Source organism: Charadrius vociferus, unplaced genomic scaffold (genome assembly GCF_000708025.1).
Source record: "Charadrius vociferus isolate BGI_N301 unplaced genomic scaffold, ASM70802v2 scaffold196, whole genome shotgun sequence".
Classification (NCBI taxonomy): Eukaryota; Metazoa; Chordata; class Aves; order Charadriiformes; family Charadriidae; genus Charadrius; species Charadrius vociferus.
The window spans coordinates 1,115,077-1,140,180 of NW_009648953.1; the positions used below are offsets into that span (position 1 = coordinate 1,115,077).

The 25,104-nt window shown below is 45.5% G+C and overlaps 2 protein-coding genes across 2 annotated transcripts in view; one reads left to right on the forward strand and one right to left on the reverse strand.

Moving 5' to 3' along the window:
* The window catches only part of TRIM24 (tripartite motif containing 24), a 188,025-nt gene extending 183,792 nt beyond the window's left edge, over nt 1–4,233 (forward strand). Inside the window, exons 17-19 of the mRNA XM_009887432.1 lie at nt 834–908; nt 2,208–2,357; nt 3,477–4,233. Of these exons, the coding sequence (XP_009885734.1) occupies nt 834–908; nt 2,208–2,357; nt 3,477–3,686 (435 nt within the window). The 3' untranslated portion in view covers nt 3,687–4,233. The remainder of the gene's footprint in view (nt 1–833; nt 909–2,207; nt 2,358–3,476) is intronic.
* A 2,091-nt stretch (nt 4,234–6,324) lies between these two features.
* SVOPL (SVOP-like) lies at nt 6,325–23,900 on the reverse strand. Its single transcript, XM_009887433.1, has 15 exons — nt 23,822–23,900; nt 22,614–22,705; nt 21,496–21,594; nt 20,969–21,040; nt 20,741–20,865; nt 19,481–19,544; nt 17,889–18,014; nt 16,307–16,435; nt 14,570–14,643; nt 12,844–13,046; nt 11,557–11,668; nt 10,386–10,467; nt 8,777–8,866; nt 8,264–8,377; nt 6,325–6,336 (listed from the first exon to the last, which is right to left on the reverse strand). The coding sequence occupies exons 1-15, from the start codon at nt 23,898–23,900 to the stop codon at nt 6,325–6,327; spliced, it is 1,473 nt and encodes a 490-aa protein (XP_009885735.1).
* Nucleotides 23,901–25,104: the final 1,204 nt, after the last annotated feature.

Consider the following 25,104-nt stretch of genomic DNA (forward strand, 5'->3'; position numbering starts at 1 on the left):
GCTTGACAGAATCTTCTGGGTTCTTGGGGGTTTGGGGCATTTTTTGCCGCCTTTGATCTTTCTTATTTCTTTGTAGTTGTTTTATTATTATTTAAATTTTTTTAAGCAATTTTGAGCTGTATTGGAAACTTTCAGCAGTGTTTTACTTGGTTTCAGTTGGCAACTTGTGTAAATACACTGAAATTAGTATTTTATTTGGGGTCTTAGTCTACCATTATTTACATGTGCTGCTCTCTAAAAGGAAAAAAGCTAGCTCTGTTTGTATTTTCCTTTAAATGTAAGTTTTAAGTCCTGTAAATATTCTGATAAAGGATCAGCAAGCATAAAATCACACAAAACTCATTTTAGGATCTCTTTCATGGCTCAAGATCCAGTTTAATATATTTGGATACACAAAGAAAAGATATTCCTTCCTGCTGCTAACAAAACCCACGGTAGGCTTTGCAGTTACAGAGCAGTTATTTCCAGATCAGGAAAAATATTACGGCTATCTCTGAATATTTGTAAAGCCCTAAGAGCCACGCATGCTTTTTTATTCCATGGAATGTCTGCTGGGCTCAGCAAATGCTGAGTAACACTGCTAGTAACCGTATGAGGTTTCATAGCACGCGTTTGAGAGTCGATAATGATATATCTGTTGCAGAGAAGGAATACTGTAGGCCACGAGTAATGATAGGCAATCTTGCTTCTAAATACAGTTTCTGTGCTCACTTTTCTGCTTAGGGGCTGGGGGAGTACTGAGCATCTGTTTCGTATTTTCTGTAGTTTGTTATTTTAGAACAAGTCATGTAGGATTCTCTTACTTACTCGAGTATCTATTTTTCTTGACACAGAAGTGTGAAAGATTGCTGCTATACCTCTACTGTCACGAAATGAGTCTTGCTTTTCAAGATCCAGTTCCTCCCACAGTATGTACCTCACTTCTTTCCATTTTATGCTAGTAGCATAATTGGCATATGTCTAATGGAATTTTTATGTCCTGTTGTGATCCATTATCAGAAGTCAAGTTTTCCAGACATGGAGTGTATTAAACATGTTTAATTTTATTAAAACTATCTGAAGGGGAGTTAAAAGTTGAAACATTGGAAAGGGATTTACTAGTAAAATTCCCCAAGGACTGAGTTTACTTAATACTTCAAAAAGAGACACAAAAAGCAAGTTCTAACACTGTCTGCTGATTTCACAATGCCGAGTGATATCACTAAAAAAGGTAAATCAAGATGTTAGTTTTGTTTAAAAAAATACCTGATTATGAGAATTAGGGTACTCCATAGTACTAATAAGAAATTGAATTTCTTGTTACGAGCTTGAAATTTATTAGTTTTAAATGGTAAACAGTACCTGGGTGCATTAGAAGTCCAAGGTTACACAAGAGAGTTACTAGTGTGATCAGATGAAAAGTACTTTTATGTTCTTCAAGATAAGTCAATGGGAAAAGAATTCATCGATAAGTAATATGGTCCTATGCACCCCTTTTATTTAATTTGAATAAGAATTCTTCTGAAGAACAATCCACAGAGTTTAATAAGAAGAAATGGCACAAGAGATTAATTGATTAATCATATGATGGTCATGTATTACTAAATTAATGTTTTATAGCATTTCTCTTAAAATGTGAATCTCCTTAGGAAATAAGTATAAAAATATTGTCATTGGATTTCATTCTTATTTTCTAATTTCTAATTCTTTCTAAAGAATAGATCTTAATCCTACAACCACAGCTTGAGTGCCAAAATCATTGATAACTCTGAAATTTGCTACCATTTCTAAGGACATATTTCATGACCAAAATTCATTTTAAGCAACCCGCGTACCATCTTCATTTGAGTGGGTTGCCAAGTTATCATATGGTGGTCTTGAAACTTAATAGATGGCTTATTTCGCTACATCCAAGAATAATGTCCAAATCCTTTGCTCTGTCGTATATAGTCAATGCAAGTGGGGTTGTTTTATTTGTTTGTTGGGGTTTTTTAAATTATTTTAAAATAGGCATTTAGGAGGAGTATATTTTAGCCAGCAAAACTAGCATATGTCACTGTTACTCCAGAAACTGTTTGCATGTATGTTAAAAGTACAATTCTTGTGTCTTAGAATTGTACTTTGGAGATGAGACTAAATCTTTCACTCTTCACTTAGAGCTAAAGGTTTATAAAATAATAAGCAATGAACATGACCTCATTTGGTAAAAATATTTATTCTCCATTTAGGTTCCTGATTACTACAAAATAATCAAAAAGCCTATGGACTTGTCAACCATCAAGAAAAGACTTGAAGTGACCAATTCATTCTACACAAAGCTGGAAGATTTTGTGGCTGATTTCAGACTGATTTTCCAAAACTGTGCTGAATTTAATGAGGTTAGAAAAGTAGATACTTTGTCCAGTTTTGTAGGCTTAGTTGCTTTTGGGAAAACTGCGGTGGGGGTAGAACTTACAAGACAAGAATTTGTTGCATTAGACTTATTTTGATGATGAGACTGAAGTGAAAATGTAGATCATATTTGAAACTACTGTGGTGTTAGATGACTATGCAGTGGAGATCTTTCCATACAAGGAAGGAGGTTTGTAACTAACAAGCTAGCTGAATGGCAGGACAACAGGTAAAGAATAGGACAATTGTTTATCATAGAGGTTAGTGGTGGGCATTTGGTTTAAAAATCGGTTTAATCCTCCTTGCCTCAAATCTTAAATTCAGTGGGATTTTAATTCTGGGAGGTCTGTACTCACCCTTATGGTTTCTAGTTGTATGTTGAGTGATTGTTATTATCCCCCGCTTAACATAAGGGAACATGTGGTGAAAAAGGGATGCAGGTACTGAGTGGACCACAAAATAAGAGAGAATTACAGTGGGAATAAAGGCTCCTCTGAGTGGCCTCAGTGGGGTTCTTATCCAGCCACCCTTGATACTTGGCAATGCTTCCTGCCATGGTGACCTCCGCTTCAGGAAACTGATCAGCCACGGTGGCTATGAGTGAGTTTAGGAATGCCTAGTCTTCCAGGTCACAATGATCATCTATCCTAGTAATATTTTCACCGTAATTAAAAAAGATCTGTAGGCTAGAGAAATTCTAGCGTTTCAAACAGTCGTTCCAAAACTCTTTAACACCCTGAAGGCATAGCTATATATTTCACAGCATAGCCCCACTTGTTTGGTTTTGTTTGGGTTTTTTTTTTTCCAATAAGGATTTAAGAGTTTTTAGAATGTCTTTATATAGCTTTCAGAACCCAGGCAGTATGGCTTTTGCAATTGGCTTCTGTGATAATCCGTCAGAGAAAAAAGCCATTGAGTGTGTTGGCCAAAAGATCTCCCCTCGCCCGCTGTTTTGCAGGCCTGTGCTCTTTGGGACCATGTGTTCCACAGGTGCCACTCTTTCTGCTGATTTATTTTTGGAGTTTGTAAGAGCACCTAAAAGACCTAATGTGATCTAAGTATAAAGCTATTTCGTGATGCATTGATGTTGTTAATTCACCCAACAGCCTGATTCAGAAGTGGCTGATGCTGGCATGAAACTCGAAGCGTACTTTGAAGAACTTCTAAGGAACCTTTATCCTGAGAGAAAGTTCCCTGTACAACCCAACTGCCAGAGTGAAAAAGATAATCCAGAACTTACTGATGACTCGGATGATGATTTTGTACAGCCCAGGAAAAAACGTCTCAAAGGAGAAGACCGTCAGTTGCTTAAATGAGCCGCATGTGTTACTACAGAACGCTTTTTAAAAGCTAAGAATATTTATCACTGTTAATTGTGAAAAGGGGAAGAATCATGACTGCTTTGACTTGTAGGTTTGTGGATATTTAGTAGACTTTCTACCCCTTGTCTGAAACACAAATCTAATGGAGACGAAGGCATGTGGAGAGTTTCTCTGAAGTACCAAACTTTCATCGTACTTCTGGAGCAGCACAGATATTGCCATTTGCGTGGGGTGACAGCTGTTTAACTTTACTTTGAGGAAGAAAAGAAGTTTGTATAGAATTGAACTTTAAAACATTACATGGGTTCAACATGTGGCTTTCTGAGTTTGAAAAAAAATGTGATCTCACCAGACTTTTAATTTTACCAAAGGCACGTGGCTGGCCATAATTTGATTTCTTTGTACTGTATTTAACACAAGCCATGAAAACAGATGGTGTAATATTATTGTCCTGCAATACTGACTGGTACAATGAAAGTGTAGTTGCTCCCAAAGAAGTTATTGGTAATTTTAAAATGTAAGGGAGAGTGTATTAAAAATAACTTTAAAAAAAAAAAAAAAAGAATTTGTTTGAGAGTTTTTAATGGAGGAAGTAAAGGACAGAATACTTTGTTTTGTGCCATTTTTCTTGCCACCAACAAGAAACAATGGTATTTCTGTACTATTTTGTTTAACAGGTGTCTCGAGTTTGATATACCTCTGTTTAATGGAGTGTATGGCAGTCTCAAAGAGAAAAATGTTTGCTTGCAACTATCAGTCAGTCTTTGTGTGTGTTTAGAGGGGGGAAAAAAGGCATCCTCTCTGTCCACAAGCTCTTGTTATTTTTCCAAATTTCTAAGCATGTTGTCAGAATACAACCAGCATCGTTATTCACTTGGAAGTACAGAAGTTTGAAGAGGCAAAGAAAAAAGAAAGATACTGCTCTTCAACCCTTCATCTGTCCCTGTTAAAATCACCAGAAGGTGAGGACAAATTACCTTTTTTTGTTCTGTCTACTTTCCAGAAGAACTGACAACAATATATATTGATGGCTCTCTCTCAGAGATTGCAGATGTAGAGAAGTACTTGTCTGTAGTTGCTCCAGCTGTTGGCTTGTACTCTTCATTTGTCTCATCTTAAATGAAAACTGAGTTTTCAGGAGAGCAGGCAGTCTTTTGGGTTAATTGAGTGCTGATTGTGCCATAATTTTGCGGGTGGAATTGTGAAGACATCCGCGTCTACACAAGCCTGCTTTTGACTTGCTCTGCAGCACGGGGGTGGTGCTGTAGATCACTGAAGAGACAAGACACATGTGCCGCTTGTGCCTCCCTGCTGTGCACATATGCACTCAGAAAAAGGCCCTTTTTTGCCTCTCACCAGATGAGATGCTGCCCACCTGCCTTTGTCATAGGGTGGCACTGCACACTTAAATGTAGTGGACAATTCACAAGAACACTCACCTGTGTTTGCAGCAGGCCTTTGACATAGCTTTTGGAAGGCCATGATCATGTGGTTGATTTTTAAGCTGCCCAGAGTAACCATTTATTTTCCCTTTTTTCCTTCCTTTTTTTTTTTTTTAGGGGGGTGCGGGTGGGTGTGGGTGGTTGAAAGTCTGGTTCGTAGTTTTTCTTACCTAAAGAGAGTCACTTGCAGCAGGAGTTTTACCCTCCCGGAGTACCAGAAAAAAAGGGAGAGAGGTGAAGGCGCAGAACAGGACAGTGAGAGAGACCATTCGAACTAAACAGGTGTGATCAGTGCACACTACAGTAGCACAGACATAAGAAATAAGAGGCGCTGCCACTGCAACACGTGAAGTCTTAAAGATCTAGCAATGCCTGGATATCCTAGATGATACTCTGTCACCAAATTTAATGGTGCTTCCAGAGAGAAGGTGCTGTGTGTTTCTCTGGACTGCAAGTTGCAAGCACAGATTTATTAGGAGGCTTAGTGCATTTAGAGGTGAAGTTAGACACTATACAGCTTCACACTCAAGTTGTTCTCCCAGTGGAAAATACCGGGGAGAGGAGTGTAGATGTACTCCTGCAGTTCAGTTATGTATCTCTCTGCTGTAAGTCATTTGAAAATGTCTCTTTTTTAATAATCCACTGGAAAAATTGCACTCAACTTGCATTTGGTGGTCTTGAATGTCACACTAAGTATCTTCAGAAATTGGCACAGCAATGAGGTTTGAGATGTTAAATTTAACTACTTTAATGCAGACAGTATATGCACAAATAGTAGAGGAATGATGTTTTGTTTTTAAAGGAAAGTACTATATTCTTTCAAGCTGCTATAGCAAAGACTGTATCTACTTTATGTATTTTCCCCCCTTTGCCTCAATCCACCGAATGGTGACTGGTTTCCTTTTTTGTGTGCATGTGTGTAATATCACTACTAATACCACTGGTAGTAAAGAGTCTTCATCTTACTTCACAGGACAGGTAGGAAGCATCTATTTATTGAATCATAAGAAAGGGAACGTCCTTGAGAAATTTGCCATTTGTCCATACAAATCATAGATCTTACAGAGTTACAATTTTTAATAATGGGAATAGTATGGCAAAGCAATCAAATCAAATGCAGCTCACAGGAAATGACAGATTCCAAAGGTTTATTTTTCTTTCCTACCCAATCCAACATCAAACACTCGCTTTCATTTTACTTGCTAAAAAGGGGAAAGAAAAAAAAATACATAAAATTAATAAAATGCACATGAAAACCAAGAGAAATGGATACAGGGGAAAACAATATGCCTTTGGATATGTCCAAAAAGTCTTGCCTCTGATAGGCAATCCCCATGACTGCTTTGAGAGTGGACTGATGCTGTCCTAATAAACTGAAACAAGAGTAGATATGCTTTTTAAATGTCATTGTCTAGATTTCACAAAAATTTACTTACTTACATATTTATTATTTAGTTGGTTCATTTAAATCTAGCTTTAAGGAGCACATCTATTACCTGGAGCCGTAGGACTAAATATTGCCATGTTAAAAGAGCTTTTACATTATGTATTTAAATTCTTGTATGGATCGGATGACTGTACTGTGTGAGGCCCTTGGACAATGTGTTCAACAGTCATGATTTGGCAATCCCTGAATGACTACGTACACAAATGTAATCTCTGAAATGGCCACCAGGTATGACTTTAGCAGGTTGAATTTAAGATCTAACAGTGGCTTCTCTGAATACACAACTAGTTCTGCAGATTTTTGGTTTTCCATCCTTTTGACTTGTGCATGTAAAGGCCAGCAGCTGGAGCTTATAACTCTGATTTGCAGCAATGAGGATAATAATGCCATTGAGCTAAGTCCCCAGGAAAAAGGGGGATACCATTAAGGAATTGTTACACTCCCATTTATCTCAGCTACTGTTGGCCAAGGTTAATCCAACTATAGCTGAAAAGCTGAAAGCTTTTCTTTTATGTCTAAAGCAGTCTTAATGAAGTGTTTTGCTTAGTAATTATTGTAAATCCAACCATTTCAAGGCCTAAATGGCTCTCTGGCCTCTGTGTATGGGGTTGAATTTCACCCACAAGGGAAGAATAAGTTGTTTTGACCATTTCCTTACTTAAACTTTGATTATTTTTTCCCCAATCTTTTACAGAAGATCATATAGATATTTTGAATGGCACAGAAAATAAAAGACAAGCATTTCTAAAAGACAAGCATTTGAAGAAGCAGGCAATGATTAATATGTTACTTTTCTGAAAACCCTAAGGTTAACGGTCCCATGCACCTTGCGGAAACCTTAGGAGATGTGACCCAATGAAGTTAAGCATATGTACATATGTAATATGTGTGCATTTGTATATGTGTTTTTTTTAAAGTCTGGTTCTGAAGCCTACGTAAAACATTTTGATCAAACATCTGTCTTGCTCTAGGCTGCTAAAGAATGCAGATTGTTTAGCCCATGGTCTTCTGGTTTATACAGCTAAGACTGCAGAATAACAGGCAGGGTGATGTGGGCATGCTTGACGTGAAAATTCAGATGCTGGTATAGCTGAATCAACGAATCACAGAACTGCTCAGCACCTCCTGTAATTAAACTAGTGTGACTTCTGCATGGGAGGCTGTTTGAATTTAAATTTTCCCCCTTAATCTTTTTGTTTAGTGCTTTGGCTGATTACTTTTTAGGAAACACGAGCCACGAGGGCTTAGCCAGCGGACTGATGCATTGGGGCTTTTGACTTGAATTTGATGAAGAAATGGCTTTAGTAGTTTAAGGTATTACTTATATCTGCTGTCCTCTCTCCCTACGGCACAGGCAGACCGGACTATGTGCCTGTGAAACTGCAGCTTCAAGCCAGGACTGGAGATACGCACAAAGAGGGGCTTGCACTAGCTGAAGCAAACATGTTGGCAGGAGGGAGCTGGGGCTCAGGCAGGCCTTCTGGCTTGGTCCTTTAGGATAAATGAGCTTTAGGCAACAGGGGTGACACTGCTTTAAGCTGCTGCAACAGCACGTTCCTGCGCTTGCCTGTCAGGCCTTGTTTTGGCTTATGAACCCCTCAGGAGAGTCTGGCTGAGTCATCGTCTACTTGTCCCTAAATAGCATGTAGATACACAGGAGCTCCAGGAGTGGTAATACAAACCTGCAGTGCTCTGCCCTTGGTCTCGATGGGCAGCGTGAACGCAGAAATTGCACACACGACGCACACAGATGAGAAAAGACACAGGGCCCCAATGAAAGAAGCACTCATAAGAACCTGCAGGCAAAAGAACAGTTCAGACATCAGCTCAGTGTTATGGGGGGGCTGGCAGTTAATTAGGAATTAAAGAGTGGATAAAGGGTCACAAGCACCTGAGAGACTCAATAGAAAAACAACATCTTGTGAATCTAAGAGCTTTCAGAAAGTAACAAATACAAGCAAGCTAGGCTCTGGGAAGAGATTTTTGGAGGTCTGCATCTGGCAAAGGCCATACAAGTACTCTATAAACATCAGGTAAAGAACTAATGAGGTTGGGGGGGGTTGAATACATCTTTTTTTTTTTGGTGGCTTTTGTTGTTGTTGTGAACTTCGGGGGCATCTCTCCGCATATTTGATAGCAACGATTGGCACAATGTTTACCATTACAATGTTTAACATTATCAAGTATGCTCTTACTTGTGATATAAATGGGGCCACCATAGCTCCAACACGGCACAATGACCCACTTGTTCCCATCCCCAGGGCTCGCATTGTGGTGGGATAAACCTAAAATAGGCCAGAAAGATTAGTGTAACAACAATCTGTGATACGTGTCCTTATTTTTCCTATTGCTTTTTCCTAGTTTTTCTTCAGAGAGACCCGTTGCGTTATCAAGGGCAGCTGGTGGGATAAGATATGAAAAGAAAAAAAGACTCCTTTGAGTCGCGTTTGTGCCATTAAAAATCTGTCATTTTTTGCCCCAAGTAAAGTTTAAGGGCAAATCAATCAAAGCTGGATGTGACACTCCTGCCCCCCCTCTCCTCCCCACTTCTCCCAGCTGTGCTGGGCAGCTCACATCAAAGTCCCAGGGGACAGACTGGGTGCTAAAGGAAGAATTCAGTTTATATTGCCAGCCCCTGTATCTGGAAAGCAGGAAGAAAGGATATTGCCTGCAGCCTTCAAGACCGCCTGTTTATTTGTATCAACAGCACTTTTGTTTAGAAAGAGGAAAAAGAAAACCAGATCCCAATAAGAAACCTCTGGGCTTAGGAGAATGTGCTTTGAGTATTTTCTTTTTCACATCTCCCAAACACCTGTGCTAATAAAACACTTAAGTATGTGTTTTGTTTAACTTTAGTTAAGTCCTATTAATATCAATAGATTTTAGCAAGTATATTCATGTAAGCCTTTGTTTAAATACGTTGCTGAGCCAAGCCAATAGAGGTAAGGTGATTCAAGAGGAGTCCAGGCATGTGGTCGGAAAGAGGATTTCCAAGTTTAGTTTTGATGGTTGGTTAAATTGTGAGTAGTATTTGTTTATGATATGGCCGTTGCAGCAAGTCTTTATATCAACAGCATCCAATTCAGGACTGCTGAAATGCTGGTATTTGTTCAAGCCTGGTGCACGCTTAAATACTATAGTGTACTACTAAAGGAAGGATCAGGCCAGCACAGGGACCTACTTCTGTTTGCTTTTTATCACTTTACTCAAGCTGCAAGGCAATACATTTAACTCCACATAATTGTTTAAAAGAGAACAACAAAAATACCCCAACAATGCATACTTAACCCACAGAACTCGTGCCTCCAAAATTGTCTAAAGGACAAGCTCTCTGAAGGATTAAACCTATTTGCGGACAGAACACAGCAACTTCCATTAAGTGAAAAAAATCATATATGTAACCTCAAATACTACCTCAAACTACTAGATCAGTCCCTTAAGTGCTGGAAAAGGTTCTTTTCTTTAGTGGTAGCCTATTTTCTAATTTTGCAGGGGTTGGGGCGGGGAAAAATTCTGGGTTTTGGAAGACGGTGATACACAACATCCTCAAAAATAATGTTTTGCAGTAGCTGACCAACAGATGCCTCAGTAGGCATTCCTCTTCCACCCACTCTTGTAATCTCCAACTAATTTTCTGATTCTTTCCCTGATCTTGCATATGAAAAGAGTGGGGCCAGGAAGCCAGAGACACTTAGGTCAAGGAAAGTGACTCTGACTAGTCAATAAGTATGGCAGCATTCCTGGGTATAGACAGATGGTCTTTCATGCCCCAAAGCAGCTTAACATACTTTCAGAAGGACCTACCTCTGCTGTGTAAATGTAGATGGTGTTGAAGTTTGCTGAAACCAAGGCACGCAGCATGAAGAGGAACCCTGTCGTGCCTGCGCTAGAGAGAAAAGCATGTGGAGCAAAGCGTTAGTATCACTGAAAGGTGATCAACGGTGATGCAACCCAGTATAGGCACTGTGCTGAGGTTTTTTACCAGCTTAATATAAGGAAATGTTGATTGCTGACCAGTGTAATCTTTCTTTAGGCATGTTTGACAATGGGCTATTGCATGTTAGGTTTCCTTTAGGCCAGTGTTAGAGGCTGGAGGCAATGATCTGAACAGGACCGTAGTAGTTCAGCTGGTGCCTTCAGCATTACGGTCAAGTCTTCCAGCCCAGCCCTTGCTTTTGATTCCTCTGTAAATCTGTTGCAAGCAAATATGATGGGCAGGCTCAGTTTCAGGGAAAACTAAAAATAACAATAATAGCACCACAGAGGCCAATGCCTTAGTGAATGACTGCAAGCTTCCTGACAGGCGCTCATTTAGCTTAATGACTATTTGCAGCCTCCAGCTCCCAAGTATTTCAGCCAGCCTCTAGCGCCAGTGGCCCACGGGGCAGGTAGCAGTGGTGCACACCGCTGGCGGGCTACCAGCCAGTTTAGAGGAAACTTCAGCTGGAAGCCATCCTGATTTTCAGTAACCACTAAGCTCTGCAAGCTTGGGAGGGGTCTTTTTTTACACATCCTCACAAATCAACCTGGTAATTACAGCACTCATGGCAGCCTTTCACTTGATGCCTTGAGCTCCTCTTGAAGTGCCCGATGCTACAAGTTAGAGGAGACATATGTAGCATAGCCAAACAGAAAAGAAAGGGAAGGGACTGAAAGAAAAATATGACTTCTTTCTGGTGGATGTTCTTCACTAATTTTTAATCTTCCAGCCTGCACTAGAAAGCAGCTTGCTGCATGCTTAGGAGAAGCTGTGTGAGCTCAGTAATACAAGTGAGTTGTTCTGCACACCCCTGCACCACAGCATCTGGCGCCGCAGCTTTCCCGGGAAGTGCAAGGAACCAGTCAGAGGAGCTTTTCATGTGTATGAGAATTACTGGCCTGACTGACTCACCTGAGAATACAACAGGTACTCCCCTCTGCCCACAGCATTGCACGCCCCCCCCCTCAACAACACCTGCATGCTGAGCGAGACTACCTTGAGGTGCAGATATTAAGGAGAAGAAAGAATAGTGCTGTACATCCCATGGTGATACACAGGCTCAGGCGTCTTCCAAGGAAATTGATGCCGAGAATGTTCAAAGGATTTACTGGGGACAAAAAGGAAAACTGTAAAATGTTAGATGACCTAACTGCAACAACTGTCTGTCTTGATAGACTTCATGCAGCGTGCCTCAGAGATACTTCTCTGCATCCCCAGTGCCTACTAATGCTCTACAAAATGCACAAACCCTATAGATCCCTTCCTGTACCCAAATCCTGTAGTTTTCCCCCATGCCCTTGTTTTGTTTGTCCTTCCCCTCTGAGCATGGAGCCTGCCCGTCCCTGAAATTGCTCTGCTGTCCCATGGCAGGACACCACTGCCTGTCCTGAGCTGTGCAAGGAAGGCACCCCCTGGGTGAGCACCACAGGCCTGGGTGGTTTCACTCACTCTGGCAACGGCCCAGCCAAATAGTGGGATCCAGAGTGTGCCCCGTTGCATCCCCTCCACAAGCTGGGAGTCAAGCAGGCACCTGGCTGCATCCCTGGACTCGCCCCAGCCCAGGATCCACCACCTGGTTGCTTTGTAGCTCAGTTGCTGAGACATGAACCAGGGAAAACATTCACCTCCCAGCAGTGTTGCAATATGAGACCCACATGCAGCGCCAAGTTCTCTCAAGGGTGCCACGTGGATGCCTTTAGGCCATCCTGCCACCGTCAGCACTCCCCAGCAGACCGTACCAGGGAGCATTTTGGTTTGCTGTGGATCCCCTGGGCACTTAGCTGTCCTTTACTGTAGCGCTCAGCACAGGACCTGCTCCTGAGGCTGCCATCTCTTGGAAAGTGGGGCACTTCTGTGGTGCATTCAGTTACATCAATGCAACTATTTGCAAGCCTTGCTTATTTATGACTTTCCAAAACTACACGTCTGGGAATTTGGGAAGCCAGGCTTGGTTCTGGTAAGTTAGGAGCAATTTCCCCTGGAATCCAACCAAGGTTGTCAGGATGTACTAACTGCAAAGGAGGTCTTTGGCTCTGCTGTTGGAAGGCCCCGTACTGTCATCAGAACCTGAATTATTCACCTGGGGAGCAATGCTCTCCCTTGCCCCTCGGCCACCAGCTCACAGCCTGAACCCCAGACCCTGTGCCTGGCACTTGCCAGCACAGCTGAGGACATTTCCACCTCTGGCACGTCACCAAGTGCACGCACAGCTAAAAGCTTTGCGGCGAGTAATGGCTGCCTGTAAGAAGGGAATGGCAGGGCAGGGAGGGGAGAAAAGTTTACGTGCGATCTCTCCGACGGTGCTGATGATCATGGTCTGGTAGGCAGCGGGTCCAAACAGGTGGCAGTGGCAGGGGCTGTGGCTCTCCTCAGCATCATCACCAGGGTCCTGCACCGGTGGTGCCGCAGATCCACAGACAAGGTCCCTCTCCAGTAACTCAGCGCTGGCCAAGATGACGCCATAATAAGCAAAAGCTATGCCAAGCCTGGTGGGGGGGAGGAAAGCTGTAGTGAATGATGGCAACGGAGAAAGTAACAAAACTGGAATGCAGCAGGTTTGGGGTGCCCTGGGACCCCTGCTGCATGCGCCAGCTCTGCGTGATAGACCTTCTTAGCCTGAGCCCAGCAGTGACTCAGGCACCCACCAGGCCACTGGTCACCCCATGCGTGACACACCACTACCACCTATGTCCGTGCACCTCTCTTTCTTGGAGAACCCCACCCCAGCTCATAGCTCACCATTTTTCTTGTCCCTTAGTGCTGTTTCTTGCTCTGCAGCAAGACCTGCTCTGGTCATGCTGGGGAGAGCATGCCTCTTTGGTCTATTTTCTCACACAGGGATGTAAGTGGAGACAGTTCTGAACCATCCCTGCCTGGGGCGGCCTGACCAGGGAGTCTCAACATCAGCTCACATGAAGCAACTGTCCAGGTTGGGGGTTTTTTTTGTAGTCATTATCCATTCTGCCCAGGGATTTTCGAAAGGAGTTTTCATTAACTGACTGGAGAGGCTCACATTGCACCCTGGCTGGCTGTCAAGAACACAGCATTGGTGATGGCAGCCTGGCTGTGTAGTTATCAAGTAATTCAACATACACCTAATCATAAGCAGGCCGAGAAGTGATTTTCACTTTTTTATCCCCCACCGGCAGTTTCAGAAATGAGCAGCAGAATCTGGGCTAGGAAACAAGCTGTCTAGGGAGGTGGGGGATGCTCAGGGCACTGGGGTATGGGAATGCGAACTGGAGAACTCGCCAGTGGCTCCTGGGGGGACTAGGAGAGAAAGGAGGATTGAAAAACAAAAAGAAAGATATTTCATAACACTCATACAAGTTGAGGGGAAAAAGACATAAAAAATTCAAGGCCTGACTTAGCAACATTTTGGGTCAATGAGTTCCCACAGAGCCATTATTTATACATTTCAATTTCAGACAGCAAAGTCAATGAAACATGTATTACCCTTGCATACAGCTACCAGGAACATTGCACACGAAACCCACCTCTCTTCAATCTTAATTTTCCCTGGACGGTGGCACCGGTAATGGTTAATGAGTTCCCTATTTCACTGATACATTGACTGGCCTGCAAAGATGGTGCCTTTGTCCTCCTCTTGGGAAGAACAAGTTTACACCAAGAAGGGAAGGCGCATCACTGGGGCGCACTGTGGCTCTTGCCTGGCTCCCCCCCAACCTCCCCTGAGCCACCCTATCCCGAGGAAGGACTCATGGTGCCCTGCACCATCCTGGATCTCCAGCCTTTTTCTGCCTATGTTCACACCAACCAACACAGGGTGTCTGCGGCATGGGCTGAGATCAGGACAAGCCGATGGTGACCCATGTCCACATATTCCCCCTCAGCTGCCAAGGATCCCCCTCAGCAGCTGCCTCCTGAGGCAGAATTGGTGTCTTGTAATGGCAGAGTCAACAATAGGAGGCTTCTGCTCCCCACATATGTTCAACTGAGAGAATGAGCTGATAAGCAAGAGAAGAAAAAAAAAATAAAAATTTTTTACCATATGATCCATATCTGCAACGTGGTTCTGAGGTATTTGGGGTGTATGAGGTCCTTGAATCTTCCTCTCCTTTCCTGCAAATCATTTGACAGCAATAGTTTTTTAGAAGGTATCTTTTATACAGAGGCAAGTGATCTGTGGCAGCAGCTGGCACTCCTGCCCCCTGCCCCCACACACACCTCCCACGCCCCCCCCTCAGGCTGCCCATGGCACAACACAGCACCCCATCAACCCTCCGGAGAGGAAAGCCCCTCTTCCCAAAGGATGCCCACAGGAGGACGCGCTGCAAAGGATGGAGGGGAGGAGAAAAGAACATCATGAGCACTACCAGCCCCCAAAGAACCCCCAGCCCCTGGCAGTCATCTGACTCCAGCATGACCATCCTGGTGCCAGGGGGACCTGGTTGCTGCTGGGGGTCCGGCACTGCTGGGGCTGCTGGCAGCTCCCATTGCCCCACATGCTGTGGAGAGGGGCCAAGCATCCGCTGCTCTGCCTGTGGGGTGAGTTTGTGGCCACATACATCTTGCTGGGAGGCCTGCAATGCCAGTGAGCAGAGAGACAAGAAGGCACTGGGGGACCCTGCCAGCCCCACTGCTGCCCAGGACTAGCAGCTGCCCCAGCATCCCACCACCGAGGGAAGACCAGTTCACAGGGATGATTTGTGTTGCCTTTATTTTTATTTTCCTCATCATTGGTTAAGCCTGAGAGGGTGCACAGCTAACAAAACCCCTTCCCACAGCCAATGTGGGTCCATTACATAAATTCAATTAAACTACAGGGAAGCTTTAATCCTAATTAATTCCAATACAATAGCACCATCTTGCATGAATTGCTAAGGACAATGCTTGGTGCCTGTGGGATTGAATAAGCAGCAAAGAGGTCCAGGAAAGGGACTTAAAAGAGCCAGAAAATATTTTTGAGGTTCTAGACAATAGTTTTGTCCAGTCTTCCTCTCTTGGGGGTCAAAGGAGCCACCTGAATAAGTCCTCCCACCCTGCCATCAGCAGGGCCTGGACTGGGATAAGGGGCAGCAGCCTGGGGGAAACCCGGCCCCCAGCTGCTCTCCTGCCCCTCCTGCAACACTCACATATGCTTTTGGGCATTTTGGTCCAGCAGGGTTCAACTCCTGAGCTGCTCAGCTGCTTACAAGCGCAAACGGTGGCAGCTCTGAAATGGCCTCTCCTGCTTTGACCCTCTCCTGCTGGTCCGTGGCTCCACACTCAGGGACCTGGGGTGTGGGGACCCAGCAGACCAGCCTGGCCAGGGGCTGGGAGAAGCCCCTGGGGGTGGTGGGGTGACCTCATGGCAGGGACCCTTGCAGCCTGACCGGCCACAGCATTGAGAGGGACCCCAAAGGGCAGATCCCAGGTCTAATGGTGCAGGGGACACCCCAGGGGGATGGATGGGCAGTAAGGAGCAACACACTCTTCCAGGAGCCCTTTTTGTGGTAAAGGAAGCAAATCTTTTCTCAGCACAATATTTTTCTGAATGAACACAAAGAATGCGAATAAAAGCAGAAAACTCAGTTCCATTTTGAAGGCCAAGATTACTGTCTCTTCAAAACAAAAGTGACATCTTCATCATCACATTCAGTAGTTGTTTGGAAAGAAACCAAGTGAGGAGGGGGAGAGAGGCAGAGCAAGACATGCTTGTCAATCACACTCCCTCCCCGAAGCCCAGATGCCGGCAGTCCTGCCCAGGACGGAGGGGCCGGGCAGTGCCGTGGGTTCGGCTTACCTTGGCAGGCTCCTTCAGCACACCCTCGGGCATTGCCACCCCATTTGTCTTGGCTATCCTCTGCAGCGTGGCAAGGGCAGCCGCCATGTTTCCTGTGGAGATGTTGTACCGCGCAGACTCTGGGATGAACTGAAAGCGCAGTGGCATCAGAAAGCCTTTCTGCACCTCTCTGTCCACGCAACCCTACTCACAACTTCCCGTTGTGCCCAAAGGCCCGGACAGGTTAGCACAGGGCACTGAGTTGGAGTAGCCTTTTGCCTGTCCTCCTCCCCAGCCATGCCCTGGAGCACCCCTGGGTGTCCCAGCTCCCCGTACCCCACGCTGGGGGACTCACAAACCCATTCTTGGTCCTGCCCAACAAACCCATTTCTTGGTCCAGCCCCCAAGGGTCTGCTGCTGAGCAGCCTGTGGCATGCCCTCATGAGAGGTGGAAGCCGAAGACACAGGTTTAAATAAACCCAACCCTTAGTTAATTGAAATTCTAAAATGGCACGAGAGACGTGTCGCTTACTTAAGCAAAAGTCTTGGAAGACTCAACAAGGCCATTAAAAAAAAAGGAAGACATGGGTGAAATTTTGGAACAAACTCACACATTACTAGCATTTGCAACATTCACCCATGCCTGATGCTCATTCAAAAATAAAATACTTTTTCATTCAATGATGGCTCTGGCTCTATTAAATTATAAACTATTACATGTGTATCACTGAAATATGAATTAAAGACTCCTCCTTTTTTAAAGGTATGTATGCCAACTGCGGGTTTTTTTTGTCTGAACTAAAAACTCTTGCTACCCATTTTTTTTCTGGCAAAATAATCAGGGATCCCAAACATTGAAGTTATACGAGTGGACATTCACAGAGACCTTGCATTTGACTGCCCAGGTAGCACCCCAGATGGATTTTTGCATTAGTTCAGCTGCAGGAAGGGGTTTCACATCTGCATGACTTGCACCACAGCTTAGCACTGCAGTGCCCATGAGCACTGTAAGTAGGGATTTTCCACATCAGTCCCCACAAATAACATGGTTTTCATGTCCGAGGCTAGTATTTCTGAAGCATGAGTAAACCTGGGGAAGCCATGGTTGACCCTGACACCCATTTGCTCTGTGAACACTTTACTGAGACTTCTTTCCTCAGCCCTAGAAAATGTAAAGACTGAAGAGGGTGCGCTGTGGGCAGCACTGGACTGAAGATATTACTTGGGATTTTTTGCACATCCTGTCTAGTCTGTCTTCCTCTCAATGCCTGGCCCATCACTGTGGTCCTTAGGTACCGCTGGCAGCCTGGACATTGGAGCCTGGGATGCTGGAGGCCTACAGCAGGGCAGCAAAGCCAGGGACTTTGCAAAGCAAGGCAAAGCAAAACCATCTCCCATAGGGTGACATCTCCCCAGCAACTGGTCTGCAGCACACACACCCCAGGCTATCAGGACCTCCCCAAGTCCCCCGGGTGAGAGGGCTATGGTGGTGAAAGGAGGAGGACACAAGGACAGCCCCAGGCTTGCAGGGGGTGGAGGGCTGTTAGTGCCTGGGGAGATGCCAGGTTGGTGGTGGTGCGGCAGGGAGAGGAGTTCTTCCTACCTTGAACACCAGGATGAGAAGGATGCCGGGGATGGAGGCAATTCTGATCAGCCACCGCCAGCCAATGGTTGGGTTCACCACGGATGCCAGGCCAATGATTAACAAGGATCCTGCCAACCAAAACACCTTTCCAAGGAAGAGGATGAGGTTAAAACATGAACACATGGCAACAATTTGTCTATTCTCTTCTGGTCTTGTTCCACAGACAGGTGGGGATCTGTGCTGGGGAGCACTGCGGTTCAAACTGAGCCATCCTGCAGCTGTCTGAGAAGCTGTGCTTGGGTTGAAAGGAAGAGGGAAAGAAAGATGAGGATGTGGGGAGGGACAGCTTAAGATGGTCTTAATTAGTTCCAGATGAAAACAGATAACTAGCTATCGCTAGCAATGTACTTAAAGCCACTTCTTTTGTCCTTCTAGTCACTTCTCTGCTAATATTCACGAGCCTGAATTTTCCTCTTGTCTAAGTATCTGCTGGGAAGCAGCAGATTTACAAGCACCAAAGGCAAAAGCAGGCCAGATTTCCACTGCTGGACGTTGGTGGATCTCCAGTGAACTCACTGCCAAGTTATACCAATGGAGAATCTGGGCCCGTATCTGCAAGTACATTCCTCCCCAAAGTTCACTTGTTGCCATGAGGAGATGCGTCCCTTTCCAGGGGACCACCCTAGGGAGCTCAGCCAGCACAAAGCACAAACAAATACATAAAAGCCACAGCAAGTTCATGAGTAATCTATGGGCAGAAATAACAAGTTTCTGGGGAGAAATACAAGAGTGTTCTTTTTTATGAACCTTTGTGTTTCTGATGACACTTTGGTAATGAGGCCCTGGGATCAAACAGGCAGTAATGAAAAGCAAATTATCCCTGCCACCAAGACCGTATACAAACACTTGTGGTTCAACAGTCAGATGAATTTGTGTGCTTGATGAGGCCTCCAGAGATCATTTGCACATGCAGCAAGTGGCCACTGCAGAAATCTAGAGTAAACAACAATCCCAGTCACGCTTGCTGTGGTCTTTGCCCAGCAAGTGGTCACAACTCTCCCAGCACATCTCAGGACTAATTTGGGACTATCTTTGCCAGCCCTACCCCATGCAAAGCCCTGAGCAGGGACAGGGAGAGGCGCAGATTAGGTCCTTATCTGGGACTCACCTTATTAATAAATTGTTATTAAACAAGTCTAAAGAGAGGAAGGATGAGCCCAGCCCCAGAGGGGCACAGTGGCACCACCAGCCCCAGGGCTTGCCCGAAAGCCCATCGGCACTGGCCCTGTTAGGGCAGGTAGCACATTCATCGATAGAGTAACCAAGAGGCTGGGTGTCAGCCATCACTAAAAGTCCCCATGCAATGTTTGGAGCATCTAATTATTTGAGAAGAAATTGCCTCTCTTCTGCAGGCAGCTGACTGCATACATCTTTAATAAGGCAGATGCCACGCTCCAGGGTGCAGGAGGCAGCAGGCATTCGCTTGGACGAAGACGAGTGTAAGTACTCTGGAGAAAGGCTGATGTGTTGGAGACTCAGCTTCCAAACAGCAGCAGGAGAAATCTCCCAGGACTCAGGGCTAGAAGAAACAGCAAGATGCTCAATCTTACCTGAGATAAGGGCAACATGTATCCTCGGTATTTGGTGGGCAAAAATTCCGTTTTTATGATAAGCCTAGCAAAAAAGGGAAAAAAATGCAAAAATACAGCAAGAAAGAGAATTTCTGTAACAATCAAGTAGCAGTTCAGCTCAGCTCAGTCAGTGCTGCACACTGCTGCCCGTAGACAGAGTACCATTCCTCTTCCACCACTGAGCACTCAGAGACGGGGAGATCCCCTGCTCAATATGCCTTTCACTTGGGCAGACACCAAATTACACGTAAGGGAGAAGGACAGCATGAATCCCCTCCAGGTCATGGGTGTAGGATATAGGCAGGTAAATATTGCAGTCTGTGCATCAGGAAACCTAGAGGAAGGTCCTGTGGGGTGACTGAGATGTCAGCACAGGCACAGAGTATGTTTGCGGAAGTGGACAATTTTTAATGAATCTTTTTTTCATTAAATAAAGAAAACACTTTGTTCCACTTCTTATCAAACAGTTGGTTAGCCCTTGGGGGAGGGCCTGGCACTAGCATCTCTCAAGCTTACAGGTGTGACCTGAGCTTCCTTGGCTGGAAAGGCAGAGGGGTGAGGAGAGAGCATTTGATTCCCCGGGAGAGTTGAGAGAAATAATTTATTTTGCCAGGCTCCCAGTGAAGTGGTTGTTAATATTGTGAATTTCTCCTCGTCCCCTCCACGTCCACCTTTCCACCCCAACAGGGCAAGAAGTTTCATTTCAGTGGGAACGTTTTACATCAGTTCAAGAAGAATTTGCTACTTAAGCAGAATTGTTGTGACTTTTTAATGAGTAAGCAGCCTTTGCTCATCTGTTACCTGTCTAATTGTTTTTATAATATATGTGCTTAATAATCCCTCTGTCACTGGCTTAAAGTAAACGAGCTGCCCCCTCTATTCTTGAGCTCGGGAATCCTTGGGAACTGCAATTTAGGTTGATTGACTGGGATTCAGTGAAATTACAAAACGGCAGTTTGTTTTGAGGCGATGTGGGAATTCTCTCCACTTTCCACTTCCAGCCCCCGTGGAGGCACCTTCCCTGCCGTCTCCTCCCAGTCGCAATGCAGCCATGGCTTATCAGGCTCAGCACGAGGGAAACTGGGTGTCCCGCCAGGATCCGCTGAAATGAGCTGAAGGGCCTTTCTTGCTGCAAACCCAGTAACTCAGCCCCCTTGGGTCCGTGGGTGCCTCTGCTAACCTTCTCATGAAGGTTGGCTTGACAATGCCCATGCCATGAGGAGCAAAGCACGACCTTACCCCTGCGCGTGGCCCGACACACCACCTCCTACCATGGCCCGCAAGAACACAAACCAGATGTAGGATGGGGCAAATGAGGTCAGCAGGGAGAAATAGGCTGCCCACAGGAACGAGAGCAGCAGAATCTGCAAAAGGGGCAAAATTAGGGTCATCGAACCACAGGCTCAGCCAGGTGCATGGCTTCCAAAGGGCTCAGGAAAAGGACACACACCCCCAAAACTTACTCACCTTCCAGCGGCCATACCTGTCAGCCAGAAGCCCAAGCACTATGCTGAAGACCATGTAGCCAAAAAACACCATCTAAGGAGAATTGAAACACAGCTGTGGAGGTCCCGCTCCCAGCAGCGCCAGGCAGCTCCATTCTTTGAATTGTGGAAGAGTTGAGGGCCTTCCAAACAGCAGGATGAACAGCAGTGCCCAGAACCATGAGCAGGAAGTGGCTTTCAGGGGTTGATTTCCTCCATGTAGGAACTCATTGATTCAACTCTCAAAGCTGAGAGTTGAATGGCAAGGACTTCAAAATAAGAATACAGAAGTGGGGACTAGTTTTGGCATTACAGCTTTTGGCACAGATGTGTGCTCATGTCTGCTTGCTTTCTAGTTTTGTACAGTTGTGGTACTGCTCTTGTCCCTGGGAGGAGGCCCTAGGAATTTATTTGGTCCACTGGGAAACGTACTTTACAAAGCTTGTGGTGGTGCCTTGGGTAATGCCCACATAGTGGATGACCTGGACGTGGGGAACACAAGTCACTCACCGTTGTCACTAAAGCCACCTGCCAGTCTTGAAGCTGCCACTCACATCGGATGAGAGGGGACACAACAGCTATTAGCATGATCTCCATGGCTTCAGCCACCTTCAGGAATGAGCGTACACATTAGCAAGAAGGGAAGCCACAAGTAGCCCACAGAGGAAAGTCCCTCAGTCCTACCAGCCCCAGAGCCATTCACCATATCAAAACAGCCCTGCGAAGCCATGGTGCCTCCCTAGTGGTCTGAACCCTGTGCCTGATCTGGAAGACACGAGCACTTGGAAACAAGGAGAGGAGGGGAGAAAGGTGCAGATAGAAAGCAGGTCTCTATGTACACTATACATCTAGGAAGGCTGGAAAAACTTATCCTTTGCAGAGGAGACTCTTACCCAGCTGTGCTAGTGGAAGGTCCTCAACCACCTCTGGAAACCAAGCTGCTTGGGTAAGTACCTGGCTGTGAATTTGGGTATCTAACACAAAGATGACCTCTTAAACCTGTTTTTGATTAAAAACTTCACTGTTCCATTGGCTGTTTTCCCCAGCAGCTGGCTTCAGTTAAGAAACAAGCCTATCGTTTACACATAGCTAGAGGCTTTTGCATCTCAGCTGCAGTGATCCTCATGGATACGTCCCCATTGCATCTTTACCCTGGCCTGGCCTCAGGCTTTTGCCCCAGTTCCCAGACCAGATACACTGTTAACCCAAGAGCCTGGCAGTTAGGAAATTTTTCAGGTAGCCAAGGGTAAGAGGAGGCCAGCCCTCCCACGCTAGCTGGAATAGGGTTTGGGTGCCCTGGGGATGGAGTGAAAAATGCAGTCGGGAGGCTGAACTTAACCTTCAGGCACTATTGAAGACATGCTCCATCAGTGCACCAGGGTAGAGGCCAGGCCAGGATGGTCTGGGCCAACCTGCTCAGCTTTGCTCTGAAATAAAACTGATATCAATTTTAGACAATATTGATTTTGGCCAAAGATGATGACAGCAGAAATCCTGTTTGAGAAGGTACACGTGAAAAAAACAGCCTTCAGTATGTGCCCGTGATGCTTATGGTTGTTATTGCACAGTAATAGGGAAAATGAGAAGAGTGGGTTTTTTGGCCAGCGCGGACAGCTGCAGTCACCTACCCCAGTGCTGCCCATGATCAGGAAAAGCATGATGTGGAACCTCCCAAACCCAATGGTTTCCACAGCTTCTTCCACTGTGAACGTTTTCTGCCCTGAACACCAACGGGAAAGAAACACAGAGACAAAAAACTACGTCAGCAGTCAAATTGTACCTCCTTTAAATGAAATTTGAATGTTTTTCATGCTACTGCAGGACTGCACCAGGAAAAAGGCTGGAAACATCTACCAGTTGTGTATCCACTGAGCAGCCCCTGGGCACTCTGGTGGCCATGCACATTAGGGGTTGCTGAAACAGCAGACAGTGGGGGACAGGGCAAGTTGGACATGGAGGAAGGACAGCCTTGTATTGAGTTACCCCAGGTCCTTCAGCAACACACGGCTGGTGCTGTGTCTGGGCAATGGTTTATTCCCTTCCCCTGCCCAAACTGCTGTGACAGCGAGCCCCTCTGAGCCCCTGGGGTACGGGCCCGCTCCCAGCATGGGCAGTGTAAGCTGGGGGCTGCTCCAGGTGTGAGCCCTGCAAGACAAGCACAACCAGGGACTCTGGGCTCAGTATCATCTCCTAAGCCTTTATTCCTGACTTTTCCACCCCATTTCAGGAGCAAATGAAGCATCTCTAGACCAGGACTGGGACAACTTTATAAACAGACCTGGCAGAAAGCTTTTAGTATATATATATACTTTTAAGCTCTTACTTAGGTAAAGTCATAGCTGCATAAATTTTTCTGTCAGGCCATTTATCTCCCAACTAAGTAATCTCAAACCCATTGACGTTACCTCTGAAATGGAATAGAACTTACCGCAGAATTTCAGGAGAAAATTCTTTTTTTTTTTTTTTTCAGATGCAGAACTTTCTTGTTATGCTTTTCTACATTTTCTTTCACTTTACAATGCTTTTGAAATAGAATACATTTTTCTTTTCAAAAATAAATTATCAAAAAAAAAAAAAAGAATCCTTGAATTACAGGTATAAGAAAATGTTTAAACAAAACAGAGGCCTGAGAAAAAACAAGCCAGCCAGGTCTTTCCGCCACTGTAGGAGTAACCACTAGACTGGTAGCAGTGGTGGGAGAGGAGCAGTGTGAAGCTGATGCTTGTGGCTCCATGTACAGAGGTTTTAGGTAGGTGGAGTGCCAGGACTGGGGACCCTCCCTCTGCCGTAGCTAAATGAGGACCTGAAATTTCTAGTCCTGCCAATACAAACCCACCTTTTGGGGGTTCTTGTCTCTCCATGTCGATTTCCTCCAAGCCAATAGTATTTTCTGCCTCTTTTGGTGCAGTGGCCATCTCAGCTCCTGCTGGGGTCTACCGTCACTGTCAGGCAAGGCTGGGATTTAACTGTGAAACCTGTGGACAGTCACAAAGCCATCTGAGCAATAAGCCAGCAAAGCAGCATCCCACGTTGGAGTGAAAACATTCAGATATGCTCAAACATAGGTTTGTTCCAGGCAGCTATCAGGACATGTCCCTTCCCATACTGTTTTTTTGTGAAAAATACATAGAAACATCAGAAGGCAAGTTAGTTGAGCTGGCAGAGATCAGACATTGCATTGCACTGGCTGTTTTCATGGAAAGTCCAGGGACTGCCTTTGGGAAGACTGGAGACACGCTAACACAAGAGCATGTGTGACAACTTTCCCAGCCCAGAGGTGAGTGACATGCAGAGGCAGCCAAAAGATGCTGCATCTCCAAGAGCCGAGACACGACACGACCAGCAGCAGGTTACCCTGTTGGAGACAGAAACAGTTACCCCTGGGGAGCTGGGGTTGAGCGGGCAGTAGAGTTGCTTCTCTCTGTAATTGCTCAGCCTTTTGGGAGCACCCACTGAGGCAGAGCCGGTAAGTAGGAACAGCCGTGCCGAGGGTGGCCCAGTCTGCTCCCGACCCTGGCTGCCCTGGGATGGCATGGCTAGTGAGAGGCAAGCACCGAACTCACCTTCACCCAGCCTGCACCTTGCCAGCATAGTATATATCACCTTTGCCACTGCAAACTTGATCCTCTGCCTCACTTCCCCCGCTGCGCTAATCCCCATCCTCTCAGCTCAGCCGCGAGTTCTGGATTGCAACAGGGCAGAGTTGGCTTCCTCCACCAGTGTTTCTGGTTTCCAGCGCTAGATCCTTTGGCCTGATCGCAGCTGCTTTTCCTGGTCAGAAAAACTCATCTTAATCCCACGGCAGGGATTAAGCACACCCCTTGCTTTAACCCACAAGCTTTCCTTCTGAGTGCGTCCTCAGACACTGGGGTGGGAGGGCTCAACCTGTCTTCAGTTTGACGACACCCTCTCCTTTGATTACCTCCCTTCAGGGGTGCCAGACTTGGCCCAGGCAGCATTCACGGCCACCCAGCAGTGATCGGGGAGGCTGCAGTAGGGCGAGAGCTTGAGGGAATTAATGACCGAGAGCATCTAATGAAAGATACGAAATCCCAGCTGAGATAGAGGGCAGCACGAACACGGAAAGCACAGAGTTACAGTACTCCCAGCCTGGATACC